Source organism: Centropristis striata, chromosome 11, assembly GCF_030273125.1.
Source record: "Centropristis striata isolate RG_2023a ecotype Rhode Island chromosome 11, C.striata_1.0, whole genome shotgun sequence".
Taxonomy (NCBI): domain Eukaryota; kingdom Metazoa; phylum Chordata; class Actinopteri; order Perciformes; family Serranidae; genus Centropristis; species Centropristis striata.
Window position 1 is genome coordinate 14,414,771 of NC_081527.1, and position 19,958 is coordinate 14,434,728.

At 38.8% G+C, this 19,958-nt stretch overlaps 2 protein-coding genes across 2 annotated transcripts; one reads left to right on the top strand and one right to left on the bottom strand.

The window, feature by feature from the left end:
* Positions 1–1,865: 1,865 nt before the first annotated feature.
* Positions 1,866–8,328, bottom strand: rnf126 (ring finger protein 126). The gene is made up of 9 exons (XM_059343712.1): positions 8,164–8,328; positions 5,871–5,929; positions 5,709–5,772; positions 5,383–5,621; positions 4,895–4,963; positions 4,730–4,799; positions 4,229–4,322; positions 3,673–3,788; positions 1,866–2,725 (listed from the first exon to the last, which is right to left on the bottom strand). Exons 1-9 carry the CDS (start codon positions 8,236–8,238, stop codon positions 2,573–2,575), a joined length of 939 nt encoding a protein of 312 aa, XP_059199695.1. The 5' UTR covers positions 8,239–8,328; the 3' UTR covers positions 1,866–2,572.
* A 1,915-nt stretch (positions 8,329–10,243) lies between these two features.
* On the top strand, positions 10,244–18,229 carry sugp1 (SURP and G patch domain containing 1). Its single transcript, XM_059345214.1, has 14 exons — positions 10,244–10,401; positions 11,201–11,369; positions 11,572–11,675; positions 12,480–12,728; positions 12,877–13,000; positions 13,095–13,195; positions 14,015–14,138; positions 14,230–14,558; positions 14,885–14,991; positions 15,263–15,440; positions 15,574–15,680; positions 16,373–16,518; positions 17,390–17,519; positions 17,709–18,229. Exons 1-14 carry the CDS (start codon positions 10,383–10,385, stop codon positions 17,733–17,735), a joined length of 1,914 nt encoding a protein of 637 aa, XP_059201197.1. The 5' UTR covers positions 10,244–10,382; the 3' UTR covers positions 17,736–18,229.
* Positions 18,230–19,958: the final 1,729 nt, after the last annotated feature.

Here is a 19,958-nt window from a genome sequence, read left to right on the forward strand (position 1 = left end):
GGTTCAGCATCACTGATGGACTGTTTGGTTTTGCTCTGGTTACAGCTGCATGGTATGTGCATTAAACCAGCCATTTTCACATAACACTTCCATTAGCATGTGTGTTGTAAGGAGTGGCACTAAAACAGCCTGAACACAATTGTTCCAGAGGCCAAAGCTACAGAATTGCAGAGCATTACTCCGACTCATTCAGGATATGGGCCATGATAATCGAGTGCTTTGTCACTTGAGAAGTGATTAAGTAGATAGCCTATTTTCTTTGTTCTAGTTTTGGTTGTGTCTAATTGTGGTCACATGTGAATGATAGCATGTTTTTATACACAAATACAGACAGAGATCAGCTTAACAAAAGCAATATGCATTTAAGACTCAACCAGTCACTGTTGTAACACATCATCCCTGCACAATACTAACTTTTCAAACAAAAAATATTGTTAATTTTCTTCTTGCACCTTTCTTACCTTTTGACATCAGTGCTGGGAAGTCATGAGTGTCATCACTCTCTCCCCCTCCCCTATTCTTTCTCTGTCTCCCTCTCTCAGTCATCCTCCTTCCACTTCATTAGACAAAATGCTGCAGCTGCACCAAGGTTCACTTTAATTTCCTGGTGGGGTGATGCAGCAGGTGTGACGCTCTTAAACAGTTTTCAACAAATGACAGAAACAACAGCGATTCACTGAAACGGCAAAAGAAGCATTACACAAATAGACAAGTGGTGGTATCAATGGCCCAGAACCATGTTGCAGCACTGCACAGGAGCTAAAAGGGTTTATCCATTAATCAAAATCAAGAGCGCTAACCCATATAGTGAAGATGAAGTGATGACCTTATTGGTGTGGAGCAATAGACACACAAATGTCCTAAACTAGTTAAAACAAATGGGAGGGAAATTTTGCATCTCTTTCAACAGTTTTACAACTAATTAAGTCAGTATTTCTCAAACAGAGCCTCTTCTATCTCAAGGTCATGTAAATAAACCATTAAAATCAACCTAACAGATTTTTATATTCGCAGTGGGTGGCAACACCTCATCTATTTGCTTTGGTAACTTTGGGACCATCAGGAATGGGAATATAATTTGTTATTCGTATTTATTTAAATATGAAAACCTCTGGTCTGGTGACTCAGCCACCACCTGTTTGTTAATTATTGCTAAAAATTCCCTGGGCTCGCTGTGAATGTAAATGACAAATACGATTGGCAGGCTGCCTAGTTCCATGAAGGCACTTGAAGACTTCTGAGTAAATCTGATCAACATTCACTTTGAGCTTTGTCAACACCATAACCACAATGGACAGACTTACAGCGCCTGTAAAAACCATTCACCTCCTGTGGAAGTTTTCATGTGATTTGTCTGAGACTAAGATATCAGATATCAGTTTATTGCTGTCTGACTGCTAGCCAGACAGTCCTGTTTAGGTTTACTTGAGGGGAACTGAAGTCCTTCTATTGCTCTCGTCAAAGCAAAATTGATTAAAATCAATTGGTTTGATTGATATTGAAGCATTATTAAAGTTAATGTCCTGGAGCAGCTGCAGTAGAAGGATAACATTTTCACACTGTTCATTATCAGCAGAAACTCAAAATTATGTTTTAGCACTTTATTCAGACTGTACGAAAAATCAGTAAATAAAATAATAAACACTTGTTTTTGTGAAACACATTTGGCCAGTTTCATAGAGGTAAGATGTTCCCATGCCTTTTTCTATGTGTCCTTTTTTTTCCTTTTACATTGCTCAATTTGTGCCGTGGGCAAGGGTTCAATAAATAAGTAGGTTTGTGAATGTTATCACTTGAGGAATAAAAATGTGTCCACTGTTGAGCTGTGAGGATCTTTATCTTGTCAAGATGCACCAAATACACTGGATCAAGCTCTAATAAAAAGAGAACCTAATAAAAACAATAAAGTCCAAAAAGACTTCAATGCAAAAATTTGAAAAATCTTCTTTTTTTCTTCTCTCATTTTGTTCAGTAGTTCACCCAAATTCACATTCTCAACATCAGACAGATTTTTGTGCAAAATAAAAAAAAAGGTGCAAATAAATAAAAATTGGATGCGTACACTCAGTTTCCTTTCCACAAGGTTTTTGTTTGATCCACTAGCTGTACAGTGGCTGACCATTCAAAATGAATTCTCTATCTACACATTTATGGACTCTGCACCACCACAGGCTATGTTTTTTTTAAAGAGCTTTTTTGTCTTTTAAATATAAAATGTGCCTCAGCCTCATGGCAAAGACATGTCTCCATCAAAAAGCAGTCCACTCTGGTTCAAATCCAGTTCTGGTTACAATCCTATTTTTCTTCTTCTTCACAGCCTCTCTGAATCCTCATTCAGCACTGCCCAGTCCCACCTCCTCAAAATACTCAACAACAATAGCAGCAGCAACTGGACCCGGTGTCCGTTCAGCACAGGGGGAGGAATGATGACTAAAAATCTGAAACAGTTTCAGAGTTCAACTCGACTCATATTGTCCCCTAGAGCTGCGACGAACAACTGTCCTGGTCTCAGCTAGGAGTCGTTGGGTGTTGTATGTTGTGAGGTTTTCAGGTGTGAGGTGACGGTGAAAATCTATGAGTTGCTGGCAGCATTCTCATTGCTAGGTGAGCTGGGGGAGGAAGAGGATGAGGACGAGGGAGAGAAGTTCATTCCTGATAACCCCGGTGGGTCTGTGGCTGTGTTCTGTCCGCTAAGACTCTTCCTGCACACGGGACACGTATCGTGCTGTGGGAAAGAAGGATAAACGAGATTTGAGTAAAAACTAAGTATTTTCAACATGTTAAAAGGCAGAATGTGTAGGATTTTTTTTTTGCTGTTTGTAAATACAAAATTCAATGTTGGCCACTCCTTAGCCAGTGGATTTAGCAATCTTCAGTCTAATAGGCAAAGTATTTTTGTCCATACGGGAGAATTTTAGCAGAGCTTCCCATGCTTCAAACTCAACTGTCAGGCATGCCACGCCCAAAAATGTCCAGAACACAGCAAAGACAAAAGAAAATACAGGCAGAGGGCAGGTTCTCTGCAGATACAGACACTGCCACACACTTCTAAATGGTCATAAAAAAAGATACAAATGGATTATTTTTGTCCATACATTGTCTTGTTTTTTTTAGGAACATCCTTTAACAAATTCACATGACTGGTTTGGATGCAAATGACTGTATCCAAATCTGCTACAGCCCTAACTCAGAAGAGAAAAACCTAGTCTGCATCCAAGCTTTCCTTTTACTGGTTTCCTAAAGTGCTATTATATTGTTTTTATAGTGTCATATACTAAACCTGAAAAATATTTACAAGCTTTTTAAATGTGCCTTGTCAACCTGCAACAGCAATTAAGGAGCATGAGAGGTATGTCTCAAAATGGAGGCAAAGCATTTTTTTTTCTGACTCAAAGCATCACTGTTTTTGCTCACTTGCACACAGTCACTATCCATACATTTAACTGCTGTAAATTTGTGTCGTTTTGCAGTTAATTTGGTCACAATGCAGCATGTTGAGAATAGCTTCACAGACTTTCAGCAAGGACACTGGGTTAAATAAAATTACTCAAGACAAATCTAGCTTGACATAAATATACAGCTTAATATAGCTGATACCAATCAAAAACCATCATCAACATCTGATTTCAGTCTTGCAGATCTGTTTAGAACATCCTTGATAGATATACATACCTGTTCCAGCCATGGTACTATACAGTCATTGTGAAACAAGTGATTGCACGGCAGTTGTCTGACAGTCTCCTCAACGCTGTAGTCTTCTTTGCACACAGGACACTCTAAACCAGCACCTGCAAAAAAAGTAAACGACACACTGTCTATCTATCTGTCTGTGTCTGTGTGTGTGTGTGTGTGTGTGTGTGTGTGTGTGTGTGTGTGTGAGACCCACACTCACGTGCTTCAGCTGTATAGGAAATTGTGATCACACTGATTCTATCCATTTGAATTTAGGTAGTGTTGTGTAGGATTAAATCAAGCATTTTACTTCAGTAGCAATAACAAGAAGAAAAAGCTTACACGCCAAAGCAAAAACGTTTATTTTTTATGTGGTACACTAAGAAGGTTGTAGTTACATGTATGACTGTATGAAACCAGTACAAAGAACAGCACCGATGAAAAAGAGAACTTCTGTTCTTTTCTGAGAAATAACTCAAACAAAGGTGCTGCTGGTAGAGGCTGGGTGAGTGACAAGGAGTAAGTAAATGTAAGTGAGAGAATGGCATGGACTTACCCACGTGTTCCTCTGTAATGGTAATGGTGGGTAAACTCTTTATCCTTTCTCTGTCTGCAGGAGGGGGACCCGTGTTTTCAAACTGGTTCAATAACTACAAAGAAAAGAAAAAGAAGAATCCCAATAAATGGCTTTGAGATTATCTGCAAAACAGTCACGTTGTTTTGTAAATGACAACTTTTAGACATTCACTTCCAGGATTTAGCTTAACTCCTACGTGTACGATTTAAAGGATAAATTCTTCACAAAGTTTGATTTGGCAGCTACATTCTGGGACAAAAGTGTTTTAGTGCCAACAGATTATCATCCATATATAATCTAATCTTAAAAATGTAGAAATGATTGTTGGATACAATTATCATTATATTGCTTTACAATCATTTATAGTACTATAACACTATTGTTAAGGCTTTATTGAAAAGGTTCTTGGGACACTGAAGCTGCCTCATTTATATACAGTTTAATCTCCAATGTCATGTAGAAGAATAACTATTTTTATACCTGTGTAATGATAGCATCAAGACCATTGGCACCCCAGGCATAGTCCATTGGATTGGAATGCAACATACCCCTGCAGGAAACAAGATAGGCAAAGAAAAAAAATATATTTTTACATTTTTATATGAAAATAGGTAAACAAATATGTATCACAGTTCTTATACTTACCAAGGTCCCATCCCAATATTTGGCATGGCTGTAGGTGCTATAATGCCATTTACTAGCTGCTGGATAATTCTGTCAAGAAAAAAACATCACAAAAAGCAACACGTTCAACACCTTCAAACTGAAAAATAAAACTTTTTATCTGAATTGCACAAATGGAAAATGTCTGTACATATTAAAAACTTTATGGTCATAAAAAGACAAACTCAACCCAATTAAAATGATAAGTTATAACAAATACTAGATGTCTGCTGCTTGGTATTTATGGGAAAAGTCACTCTTTGTTATAAAAAGTAGTATAAAATTTGTTTTATACTATTGAATGAGGTAATACGCTTATACTAAGAGACATAACAGATCACTTTTAAGGCAAAGTTTTACATTATGTTTACATGTATTTAAACACATCATGTTACCACATTCTAAAACTGTAAATAATATTGTTTGTGTTTTCTACCAACACACACGCTCTACTGCTGAAAATGTCTCACCCCTCTAATGTGGGAACTCCCTCATGTCGCGTACCCTGTCGTCGAGGAACATGTCGACCCCGTGGTTGCCGCGCACCATATCGCTGCCGTGATGCCATTTCCCTTTCTCTCCTGTTTTCTGTCTCTCGGTTGTCCTCTGTGGGTAGCCGCGTTCGAAGGTCGAAGTTCTCATCAAATATCCCAAGAGTGAATGGACCATATCCAGTGGGAAATGTGAACAAGTGTTGGTGATCCACGTTCTGGTTGAAAAGACAAAGGCAATGTCAAATCCTGGTGCAGGGTGCAAAATGTACCATTGACCAGCTGATTTAACAAGTCATACTGACCTCAAAGTATGGGCGGTTCTGATCACTACTGGTGGAGGATGTGGATGCAGACCCATTTTCAGTACTGTGTGAACACAGTGGTAAAGAATGTCAAAAGTCAGACTCAGAAATCCAGTCAAGCATCTAATTAATAAAATTCACATGACACAAAATAATCCATACCTTCTTTCCTCTGGCAGCTCCTCAATGAAACCAGATTCACAGCGTGGACACGTGTAGTCCTACAGGGGAAATATAAATTATATAAAAATCTATAGTACGTATACACCATAACTAACACATACACAGTTGTCTGTTTTTTTTGAAGCTGAAACTAATGCGCTCCAATTTAGCTGCTCAGCAAAAACTGCTACGGGTCATACAGCTTTTCGGTGTAGGAGATGTGTTGATACAACTTAATGGTCAATTTAAAGGCTTCTGTTGAATTGTACAGTGTACCACCTTAGGTAAAGACCGACTAGTGCATACAGTACTGATGTCTCTCAGTCTCTAAAATCCCATATCAGTTGGGTTCCTTATTCAGTTACTCTTTCATTACAGACTGTGACCTCTGCCCACAGTTTAAGAAAGAGGGCTAACTGCCTTTCAATTGCAGTTCCTTTGTTCCAACATCAGACTTTTTAAACACTAGCATTACTTAATGTTACACGGTCACCATCACCCACTTATAACATCCTGTGCAATTAACTGCTTTCATCAGTGTTTATTGTGTCTTTATCTTAGTTCATTTTAATTTATCACTCAAGTCACTTTCTCCTTTGCTTTTTCGACTCTGTAGGAGGTGAGTTTACCTCATGTATCTTTGACATTTATCCTTCTCTTATACTTAATGGTGTTCCTCATATTTAATCTACCATTATGGAGATACATGTGGTGGACAAAATAGTAGAAATGCCTCTCAGAAAAACACAACCCTTAAAAAACAAACAAAGAAAACAAAAAGTGAATATTATAAGATCCATGCAAGCAGGATTTATTGCAGGGTTCCAGTATTAGGCTGCATTAGTTTCAGGTATATGAAACACGAGCATATGATGTCTAATAATGGAACATACTCTCCTATAAACATGTCTCTGTGAAGTGTAGACTATGCCAATGTTGATGATTTCCATAAGGATAATCAATATTAACCCTGATGTCTTGCTGACAATACATTACCTAAAGTTGAACAAATGTTACATGCTGTAAATGGCACATTGTTAGCACTTCCAATTAATGAATATAATCACCTGACCAGTGTGCAGAATTAACTTGTTTGTCAACTGTCCAAATAGCTAATGAATGTTAAATGTGTAGTAGCCACTCAATAGTTTACCATTGTTTTTTTAGCTGGTGAGTGAAGAACTTCTACCTTAATCTTGCCTTATTTTACCAGCATTTGGCCAGTGGATGATGCTAAATTTGAACCTCGCTCCTGACAGTAACCGTCACACAGATAAGCAACTGGCTGACTGTCAATAAAGTAACTGTTACTATAACATTCAAGAAGCTTCCCATGAATGGCTTGACAACAGACTGCTGTGGCAGGCAAGCGGGCTGTTACTACAACAGCTGAGTGACTGAGACTGGCTTTGGACAGATATTGTGAAAGTTTTACTTCTCTTTGAGGCACAACCACAATAACTAAAGCCTTAAGAGAAATATATTTATACCAGGAATTTATACCGTCAGGAATTCAAAACCAAAACTGGCCATACGCCCCCTGACAGGACACACTGAAAAAAAATGGAGTGACATTTACTTTAAAAGAAAAAGCTAGGCAAGTTTTTCCACACAGAAAGTGTTTGTAATCTTTACTCAGGCTGTTCCTAAGTAATATTTATTTCATAGAACCACTTGTTTTATTTAATGAAAATACACAAGTAATTTGCAGATTCACCGATGTCCCTCAATTACATTTTACTTGGAAATAAGCCAATTAAGCCAATGAACTGGTTTAGTTAATATTACTTGGAACGAAGGACACATAATAACAAACAATCACTAAGTAATGCACGACATTAAAAACTGCTATTTTAAAGTTAAAGCACTGAATTCGTATTTCTTTGAATAATTTATATAGATGATTGAAATAATAATTACAGGGCCAAAATGTTTTTTTTCCCAGTGTACAAATCTGATTTAGCTAGAAAGTGAACCTACGTTTTCTTCTGTTAGCTAGCTAGCGGGCGTTAAACGCTAAAATGGGCGCTATCTAGCTTAAATATATAACACTACAATATAGCTGAAAATATGTCGAAAACACAAGAGCATAACGTGAGTGAACCCGTCAACTTAATTACTACCATTACTTCACTGTCACTGTGGACCGCTGCTGTCTATGGGGCTAGCTAACTAGCGTAGCAGCAATCAGTCGACGTGACTGGTTGTGCGCCACAAACACATATGCATACATAAAACCACACAAACCCCAAATTAATCTTTCATTCTTCAAGAAAGTCAATATGTCTCTTACCGGTAAACGCGGACTAATCTCTGCCGAACACCGGTGACAAAAAAACCGGCTGGGCCGTGGGGGAGCTTCAGCCATTTCTAAGCAGGAGACCAGTTCGTACGATACGGAGGGGAAGCAACGAGGGACAACAAACCCTGACTTTTGCAACGAGAAAGTACAGAGGAAACGGAAACATGCGCCCCAGCGTAACGTTACCATGGCAGCTAGAAAAAATGACCAAGAGGAAGACCTCCGGTTTAATATTTACCTTCAAATAAAAGGGAAATATCGTCACGGTGTTAAAATAATCGCCGAACTCATTTTTTCAAGTTTTGCAATAAACACAAAAACTTCACCAAAAGTGACATTTATTGATCATTTCACTCAAAAAGGATGTAACAAAGGATGGCTATTGACATAGTAATAACACTGTGTGTAAATTATGTAACTTCAGAGAAATAAATGACTTAGGCAATTTTTTTGAACATGCCTTTGTGATTTAAGCAAGATATGGTAACACTTTATGTTGAAGGTGTCTACACAAGAGTCACACAAGCCTGTCAGAAACAAGACATGACAAGTATCATGAGCATTAATGTTACTTCAAAGTGTCATTAATGTTCATGACACATCCCATGTCACGTTTATGACACGCTCATGTCCCTCTTATGTAGAGACCTTAGAGTAAAGTGTTACCAATATTAGTGTCAACAATAAAACACTGATAAACTAAACTGATAACAAAACAATCTCCCTCTAGCTCTTCTTTGCTGGGTTCTTAGCTGATACCTATGAATGTGGCAAACTGTCAAAGAAGTGATGATCTTAAAGGGGTAAAATCACATGATCTGATCAACTGAGGACCAATGATGCATAACTTAACCCAGATTAAAGCTTTTGACGAAAAATACTTAATACCTCCATTCAAGTCATGCTATATGCTATGAAAATGCTGAAATGTTAGCAGTACTTTTAATCATTTGAATTCAGTTGCACTTGTTTCAGCAAACTGGTAAACGAATAAATACACATTTTAAAAAGCATTAAGTCTTTTTGTAAATGATTTGTTATTAAAATGACATGGTATTTTAATGACTTAACTCAGGACTTAACTGTAAAGACTTGTGATTTACTTTTGACTTGCAAAACAATTACTTTTTATTAATTATTGCTCTACCAGAGGATGTGTCTCTAAGAGCTGTATGTCGTATTTAATAACTGAAACTGCATCAGAGTGCTGTCATTCCGACAATGTTTTGTTCGGCCCTATTTATATAGCTGCTTGATGGCGACAGAATAGAAACAGCTTTCTAAATAATTAAATTCAATACTATGAAAACTATGAAGAATAATCTGGAGCACTGATTGACTTAAGGCACAAAAAAATCCAGGGGACTTGGATATGTTACGACTGAAGTATTTAGTCAAGCCTGGTTGAGGAGAACTGAGATAAAACAATAAAAGTGTCATTCCAAATCTGAAGGTTGTGCTTTCTGGGGAAGTATTTAACCTTGGCTCACTGGCTCACTGGTAGAGCACATACCACTAAGGCTGAGTCCTTGTGTGGTGAGTATCTTTAATAAAATTCAAACTCTTTCAGTTCACTCTGTTTTCTAGTAGTTCTTCTAGTTTTCTATTGTTACTTTTAAGTTTACTGTCCCGTTTTTGGTTTTACCTTTTGTAAAGCATGTAGCCTCCAGCCTCTCCTCCTTCATCTCCTCCAACTTCTCCTCCTCTACCTCCTCCAGCCTCTTCTCTTGTATCTCCTTCTGCATCTCTACTATCTGTCACCTGACAAAAATATATTCATGCACAACATGAAGAGTGTGACAATTTGCGGTGTATGGATGTATAAAATAACACACACACACACACACAGACAGACAGACACACACACACACACACACACACACACACCCCAAATGTACGTTTTGTGCTTATATGTGACCTGGGGCAGCTGTTGTGTCGGGTTACTTAGTGTGAGGGAGAATACTGAAATATTTACCGTTTTGTGTCAGAGTAGCTACTAGATAGCCAGTGTCTGAAGATTTGACAGTCCTGTAGCAGATGTGTATGGGCTTGTGCTTTTATTCTGGAAAAAGAGGACCGGAAGTCTTGTCTTGTGTTTTGTAGTTTGCCAAGCAGCTAGCTTAGAGATCAACTATCACGGTAGCAGCGAAAGGCCTTATTGTATTCCGTTAGCGTCGTTTTCGAAATATATTTTTCTTCCTGTTACAACCATGGAACCCAGCGATGCAGGTTAATCTTCACTGTGAATTGGACTGCGATGCTAATGCTAAATATGTAGCACTGCCCGAAATAAACAGTTAACGGTTAGCCAGGATAGCATTTAACGTTAGCTTTAACGGGAACTATCTAGCATATGTGGCCGTAGGGGAGCTCGGTTGTTGGCGTAATCAGAGTACAACGTTAGCTAGCTGTCGGGTAAAATAAACTACGTATTTAGTTGTCAAATAGAACAATTTGCTATATATTTACGCAACACATACCCGAGTTCCCTTTGCAAACAGTAACACATGAATGTCGCTTAACTCCCAGAATTCTTAGCAGCTTTTAAAGGTGTTTTGTAGTTCGTTTTAGAGGTTTCTTGTATGCTAGTCTGCAATGCAAAGTTAGAATACTAACTATTACATGGAAATGTAAACTTATATATACTCAACACTAAAATGGTTGTAGTGTTGCATTTCGTTGTGAAATTATTCTTTATTGGGGCAAAATTCATAGGATGCATATCAACAAATGCCACATGTTGTCAATCTGCAGAGAAATAGTCACAAACTATTTTGATTGTAGAATAGTCATTGTAGTAATGTCTTTTGGAAAAAATACTGTTCAGCCTCGTTTATCTGGCTATTCCATGCTATTCTCTGGACATTTACCAAATGACCAAACGATTAATCTTAAATTAAGTGAATTACCTGCAGATTAATGAAACTATGAAAATTATTGTTAGTTGAAGCCCCAGTTACCCGAACTGCAAACTACACAGCTTTATAAAATGCTTATCTTTGTGTTTTCCCTTTTATCTTTCTTCTAGGGCGAGGAGGATGGAAGTCCAAGCTTATCCAGCCACAGAAAAGCAAGATGAACATGAATATTCTCCGTCAAGAGAAGCTGATAGCTCAGAAGAAGAAGGAGATTGAGGCCAGGATGGCAGAGCAAGCTAAAATTAATGTGCAAACACCAAACAAACCCCTGCCTCCAAGGTAACAATACATATAATTATTGATCTGCTAATATGACACAGATGTGTGAAAATTACATGTATGGATTTATTTATTTAAGTGTTATGTGTATGTCTGGTGCTGCCAATTAATATTGTTGTGTGAATGTTTTCTTTGACACCAACTTTGGCCTAAAATGATAACAAAGCATATTAAAACTTTTCATTAATTCTGATTCCAATAGTTCTCCCATGCTGCAAGGAGCTTCGTCAAACAAGTTTGCAAATGATGGAAGCTTCTTACAGCAGTTCATGAGGATGCAGAAGGATAAATCCAACAATGGGTCTGGTGAGTACTTTGACTGAATGAAAATTAGTTGAGAAGAGTGATAACGAACATTACCTTACATTACCTACCTGTGTTTGTTACCTGCCAAATATTCTGGTTGATGATGGGGAAAATACTGTCCTCGTTATAAGTCAGCAATTCACAGAGATAATCTGAATTTTGTGAGATTTATTGCATTAAACAAAGTACACATTTGTAAATGTCTATCCCCAAGCTGTCCGCCTGTAAATAGTTACTTAAAGAAGTTCAGAAGTCAGTACTAAGTAAGTGTGCACCTTAGGTGGTGTCTTTCAATAAATACAGTATTTTGTCTGCACATTTAGACCTTTCTCTAGGCTGGCTATGTTTCCTGGAAACTGAAGTAGAAGGTTGAATCCTACAACTTGAATTTGATAACAATTTGCTATGACACATCCTTACCCCTTCACACACAGAGACATACAGCTCCTTTGACTGCCTGAGTGGGTAACACTAAAAAGTTAAGACCTGCCAATACATCATCTATAGCAGAAAGAATACTACCCTTTATGTGTAGGGTTGTACTGGATTTGTATGCCTTCATGCTGCTGACACAGTGAGAATGATGATTGTATAGATCTCCTCAGCTGTTAGGTTGAAGATGTGTGTGAAACATCTGCATCTTGTAAGAATGTGTAGCTTCTTTGCAGCAGCATCCATATTTAAAGCATTGTCTACTGTCATGGCTACATATCAGTCTGGACAGACTTGGCTGCTTGGTGGAGGCATACAACTACAAGACACCATGTCTAGTTACTCTTGTTCAAAAATGCGTCCTTTTTTCAGGTTCCAACAGTGATGCCAAATCTCCCACAACATCGACTGCATCGCCAGGAGGAAATGCGCTGCAGAAAAAGAGCATTCTTGTTGGCAAGCGGCCTGGCCTTGGAGTCAGTAGCATGCTTAGTCAGTTCAAGAACTACTCACAAACCAAGAAGAATCCTGTTCTCAGCCAGAGGCCAAGTGTTTTTTGTTCTCCAGATGATGAAGATGATGATGAAGAGACTGATTACTCCAGATTCTTAGAGATGAAAGGTAAATCAAGGCCTGTGTTTTTCAGTGTATCACTGGACAACTCCATGGCTTGGACATTTCAGTGCATCTTCTGCATACTGCAGTGCCTTATGACTGGCATTTTGTCATAGGTGCCCTTAGAGTAAATGTACTCATAGCCTGCTTAAAGTCTCTCCCCCAGAGGATTCAGACACCAGACTCATTATCGACAAGATGGCCTCTTTTGTGGCGGAAGGAGGAGCTGAGCTTGAGAGAAAGGCCATGGAGGACTACAAGGATAATCCTGTTTTCACGTACGTTTGAAGGACAGTGTTGCTCATCAAGAAGCATTTACTGATCCAGTATTTTTAAATTCATGTAATTTCAAATCTGATCTTTGCCTTTCAGGTTTTTATATGATAAGAGCAGCATGGAGTATCTGTACTACAAACACAGAGTTGCGGTTTTGAGAAAGGATATGATAAGACCTGAGAGTTCGTCAGATAATGGTAAGATTCACACACTCTGTCTTTTGTCTCCATTTTCTTTTTCTCGTCTTCTCTCTCAGAAATACAAACATGTAAATGTAAAAGCTGTGGAATATATGTTAATATAGCTTCTTCAGTTTCAATTAAAGATACCAGTTATCACAATATGACTTCACATGGACAACCTTAGACATTATGATGCATTCTAATAGTCTTAAAGGGACAATTCTCCCTAATATCAAGCATTTTTTTTTACCTGTAGTTCTATTGATTAATGTAGAATTGCTGATATGAGTTACCTCGTGTTTGGGATATCGGCATTAGAAATGTCTGCCATCTTTCGAGTTTAATGGGACGAGATGGCACTTGGCTTGTATTGCTCAAAGTGCCGAAACTCAACACGATTCCTTCTGCACAATGATGCGGTTGGCGGGTATTGTTCAATAAAAAAGAAAATAGTCCCTGAATCAAACTTGCATCATTAACAATCTAGATTGATGAAATATGATGAAATGAAATATGTATTTTTGTTTTTGGATTGGAAGCTAAAGATGGAGTACAATTTCTAGTCTTAAATTGTGCACATTACACATACAGATACAAGTTTTATCACAGTGTATGTGGTGGAGTCTCTCTGGGCTATACATGGTCTTCATTTGTTACAATAAAAGCCTCACGTCCATACAGTTCCCCATTCACCACCCCTGTCCCCCTTGCTCCTCCTCCCTCCTTCCTCTCTTATCCCCTATTGGCTCTAGACTGGTGGTGTGTGAGAGCCAGTTGAGTACGGTACAGTAGTAGGGTGTGAATTGAGTCCCAGTACTGATAGGCTGCTTAAAGTCTCCCCCCCAGTGGATGCGGAAACCCAGCAAGTGGCTGAGGAGCTGGCCAGGTTTGTGGCGGAGGGTGGCCCCGAGATGGAAGCCATCGCTACTGAGCGCTACAGAGACAACCCTGCCTTCAGGTCAGTCACTGTATACTGGTCATTGTTTTTTAAGTCTTTATGGAGGGGTTTAAAGCCTGATTTTACACAAAATATCCACTGTCCCTCTCAGTTTTCTATGTGACAACCAAAATCCAGCCCACCGCTTCTACAAAGTGAAAGTACAGGAGTTTCGTGCTGCAGCCTCCCAAAGCTCTTCACCTCCAGCAGCAGAGTCGGGGACAGACCTTCAGCAACCAGCTGCTCCGGTGCTATCAGGAATCCCTCCACCGCTGAACCCTGCCTCTCTGCCCCAAAGTCAGGGGGCTGGAACTCCGCCCGTCAAACGAAAGAGAAAAAGCAGATGGGGGTCTGAAGATGACAAAGTCGAGTTGCCCATTCCTCCAATCATTATTCCTCCAGAGATGAATGTTCCAGACCCTAACACACCCTCTCTCTCTGGTACATTAACTCTTTAACTTCTTTTTATATGCTGTAAACATAGAATGTGTGCATACACATTGCTCTGGTGATAAAGCAATCAACCAAAAAACCTTAACCTTTTTAAAAGGCAATGTCAGTATATGGTTGAAACTGATACCATTGTCAATATGCATTTTTTGGAAGAGGTGTAATCATTGTTGAGAATTTGGTACTGATATCATATCATTATATATATTCATAAAATGGTGCCAAGTATTGTTTTGAAATCTAATTTTTATTTGCTATTTTGGCCACATTTTTAGCCAATCTAATAGTTAATTTATGAATGGTAATGTCTGTTTCAGCCCAAGAGCTGAGAGGTCTTGGTTATAAGAAGGGGAAGCCTCTTGGTCTGGTTGGAGTGACAGAACTATCAGAGGACCAGAAGAAACAAATCAAAGAACAACAAGAGGTATGGAAGAGCCAAATTAATGTAAATCTGTTTAAATCTATCGAAGTGAAAATTAAGCCACTGCATTTTGAACTATACCTAACCTCTACCAAGATACTTCACTCTTTGTGCATTGTTTTTAATATAATCTGTCTATTAGAATAGTCAGAAGGATTGTTGATGTCTCAGGTTGATCACACCATACATTTGGATTATTATGCCTGTAATAATATTTGTCTCGTGTATTTTTCTCACTGTGTGCATGTGTGATGTTTTCTCACACACCCCGTAGATGCAAGAGATGTACGACATGATCATGAAACACAAGCGTGCGATGGCAGAGATGCAGGTGATGTGGGAGAAGGCCATAAGGGACCACCAGCATGAATATGACAGTGATGAAGAAGTTGACCAGCAGGCAGGAACCTGGGAGCATCGTCTCCGAAAGATGGAAATGGAAAAGACCCGTGGTAAGGCTGACCATCAGGACGGCGACTTGGTCTTGCCTCTGCAACACTAGCAGCTGTCAGTGGCTGATAATCAGTTCTTACCAAAAAGTGATCAATTGTTGCTTTAAAAAAAATCTTCTTGTCTCTTTTCCAGAGTGGGCAGAGTCTCTGACAGAAATGGGTAAAGGGAAACATTTTATAGGTGACTTCCTGCCGCCTGAAGAGCTGGAAAAGTTCATGGAGACCTTCAAGGCACTCAAGGTTAGTTTTCCTGTGAATTTACTTGTTCTTTAGCCTAACAGGGAAGGATTTTACTTCGCAACTACAAGGATTGGCCTTTTTCTTTTGTTTAAGAGGTAAATAAAGATGAGTCAGAGAAGGAGACATCAAACTAATATAATTTAAGAGATGCTTTGTTTGTGTTATAAAATAAACAATCTCCTCTGCAGTATCTCTTTAGAGTACTGTAAAACGTGTTTCATACATCTTTAGTGTAATTTGTGGCTATAGGCCATTAAATGTTTGCTTCTCCACAGAAAGGCCATACATAATTTAGTAGGGCCAGGGTGGAAATGTCTGTAAACAGGATTGTAGTCCTCCATGCATGTCTCTGTTTTAAAGCTGCTTAACCATGTCAGGGGCACTTTGGCAAAAGCTAACAAAGCAGAGCAGACGTCCCTACTAGACTGAAATTGCCACTTTATTTTGAAATGTATCACTTTTACTCAGGTTTTTGCAGGTTGTATATCGAAGTCCACCAGTGCGGTGTTCATTCTTTTCCAGTTAAATCAAGTAAATAGTATATATAATAGCTTGCTTCACCCAAACTAAATTAGTATTTTGTTATCTCCCCACCTTCTTCCTCAGACAAAATGGCATTGGAGGCAATTAAACAGTGCAGCAGTTCAGTGTGTACTGCATAAAAGCACAACTTTATTCTTGTTGACTTGCAGGAGGGCCGGGACCCCGACTACTCAGAATATAAAGAGTTTAAGTTGACGGTGGAGAATCTTGGTTTCCGAATGCTTATGAAGATGGGCTGGAAGGAGGGTGAAGGCCTTGGCAGTGATGGACAGGGCATCAAGGCTCCTGTCAACAAGTGAGTATTCATCTTCAGTACATTTGCCTCTCACAGTTGTTGCATTTCCATATGATTAGGGTATATTTATAAATGACAAAAATAGTTTTATTAATGCTTCAAGTGAAGCAGCACTACTGAATTATGGTTCTTCTAGTTACCTAAAAAATTGACAACGTCATCAAGACAAAGTTCATAGTTGAGTACAAAACAAACTGTTTATTTCCACTAACAATTGCTTTTTGTGGACTGTGAAATATTTCCTTTTGTTTACACAATGTGAACATACGCTCCATAGTATGTAAGTCGAGCTGAGAAACTGTTAACTTTTAAAGCACTCATTAACCATGGTGCTGTACTATTAGAGTGTTCCAGTAAGTCATGAAGGTGTCACAGTGAGTCTGCATGTATAACAGTGGGACCCTGAAACTGAAGCGGCTAAATTTAAACCATCATTAATATTATTTTTTCCAGGGTTCCTACGGGTGCTGTAAATCAAGGTTTGGAAGGGGTTGGAGTTTGAATAAAGTGCTTAAGTCACAAAACATAACTTTGGTGGTTTTTAGCACAGTAACATCTACATAAATGTCATGAAGCAGTGAAATAATCAGTATGTTGTATATACTGTGTATGCTGTAAATAAAGATGTAATCTACCTCAGCTGTAAAGTGCAGCAAAAGCTTAAAAGGCACCTTGAAAATGCTTGGAAAGGGCTTACATTTGACTTAGGAAGTTTGAGCAACCCTGTTATGTACAGATGTATTTTTTTTACTGTGACATATTAAAAGATCTTGTGTTAAAAGGCTTATATTTGAAGTTTGCCTGGCTCTTAAATGACATAAAGTACATGGAGGGAGAAACTAATTTAGAGGGTCTTTCTGTCCGACTCTAGGGGAGTGACTGCTTCTAACGGAGCAGGGTTTGGAATTGAACGTCCAGCCGAGCTCGCAAAAAATGACGACGAGTATGATGCTTACAGAAAGAGGATGATGCTGGCTTACCGCTTCAGGCCCAACCCACTGGTAACTTCTGTTTCATATTGTTATTTGTTTTAACAATATTCCATTCAGTCGAATTTAATTTAATGTGTAATAGCATGTAGAAATACATACACATTGTTTAATAGTGTAAATAGCTTCAGAAACACTTGATTCATCAGGGTTTGCTTTAATATTTGAATTTAATCTATTGTTTCTTATTTGTTTCCACAGAATAATCCACGGAGACCATATTACTGATTTAGAGGACTGTTTTTGTTTTTACTTGTTCATCATAACTTAAAAGCTGCTTCCTGCAGCTGCCACAGCTCTGCTCGTTTGTGAAATGGACACTGTTGCACAATAGACATTTTTAAATTTGAACTGTGTGACAAGTAGGATGACTGGTAGATTCTCCGTTACATTTTAAGTTTAATTTGAGTAACAAAATGAAATAATGGATCACCTGTTTTGTCACATTTTGTTTAATACTGTAATAACTTAAAAATATACAGACTTGCATTGCCTGAATTCCAGAATGATTTCACTCAAGTTTGTTTTACCATTTTGTTCCCCTTTTTAGAGCTTGACTCGACATTGTATCACCAACTATATAACACGGTTCTTTATTAGTACACAGTCTTGTGTATATTTTTTCATTGGGTAATTTTACTCACTGTGATAAAACTGACTTTTGATCCCTGTCATTAAATGCTTCAGTGTTCACAATAAAAAATGTCCACTTGTATGTCTTATATTTACTATGTTTATCTGTTTATTAGGAAATAAGTAGGAGTGAAAATAAACTCAGTTTATGGTACACCTGTGTGCCAAGTTCAGGTATCTATTCAATCATGTTGATAACTGCCACCAGTATTCATTTCTTTATCGCTCTGGACAACACCAGGCACAGTTGACCAGGCTCAAGGAGCCAGTGGTGAGGAAGAAGGTGACAGATCAGTGAAATAAGACCTTCCGTTTGCCATTCCCCAGGGGGGGTTACACGGGATAAATATAACCCCGAAATCCCAGCTAAGCGATAGACACTCTGGCACTGGCCACAGCATCAATCAGAAGCAACTTAGAAGGTTAACCAAGGCTTTGGTTGAATACAAGCTGCAGCTAAAGATTATTTTAATTATTATTTCATCAATCATTTGGTTTTATTTATTTTTTTAAATGTTCCTAGAGCACAAGTTGATTTAATTAAATCTGTGTACGACTTTTGGTTTGCAGAAAGTGACTCAAACAGATCATATTAATAACTTTATGCCTAAGGTATTCAATCAGGTGAGAGCTTTCATATGTTTACAACCCTGAGAGCCAGATCTCTGGATAGATTCCACCTTACCCCGATGTATGTTATACTCTTGCTGTCTTTAATGAGGTCCGGAGTGGGATGAAGGCATGCTCTTTTTGTTGTTTGCAGTCTCTGAAACTTTCAATTTTTATTTATTTTATTCATATGAAACTACACAAGAGTCACTTGGGTTCATTCCTTCCAAGCCCTGCCAAACAGTTGGTAGCTACAGGAACAGCTATTGTTGCATTTGCCTCCAAATGTCAATATGCTTGACTATGAGGTTCTCACCTTCTTCTTCTTCTTCTTCTCTACCTGGCTTAGTGTTACATGCCAGGTTTGCTGGGCCTTATGTTGTTGTGAAAAAGCAAAGAGACACCAATGATGTAATTTGTACTCAGACTCAAATAGAGAAAGTGCAAGTGAGAAAATGCTAGTCTCTGTTAGTTGTGTTAATATGTTGAATCCCCATGCTGCCCAGTCCAAAGAGGGACAAAGCCCGCCAAATTAAGTGAGTTGTGTCTAACTAAGCCTGACTCCTTTCTTCTCCCACATGTTGAGGACTGCATTGGTAGGGTAGGCACAATTATGTGACCAAGCTCGAGTTGTGTAAAGGGTACTGGCAAGTTCCCTCGACATAGAGAGCCTGTGACATCCCCGCCTTTTTCCCCTGACAATTTCCTCCGGTACCCTGTGATGACATTTAGCATGTGTGACGACCCCACCATCATTCAGCAACTCCTGTGGACAGTGTTGCCTGGTGTAGCTAACTGTGAGGCCTACTTCCAAAACGTTTTATTCATGTCAGTGTCAGGTGAGTGGGTGTTATTCTCCCAGGGTTTTTTTTGTTTTTGCTTTGAAAATGCCTCACTGACCCTTCACCTGAGGAGGTGTGAGTGTGCAAAAGCTACCATCACTTACCTTTTCAAGCAGGGTCAGGAACAGGTTTGCAGCCAAAAATCAGTGTTGCTGCTGAGCACCCAGCTCCCACTACCAAACATCAGCTGTGTTATATTCCATGTTTTACCTCTGGTGTTTCCTGTTGACCTCAGGTAGATCATGGGCTGAGTTTATAGACTAAGTATGATGAGCTCTCTTTCCCTTGTTGCAGCCTTGTTGTTATACAGTCTATGGTTGCAGCAGGCATCCACTTTGTTGTTGCCTTAGCCTTTGGTTTTGCACAT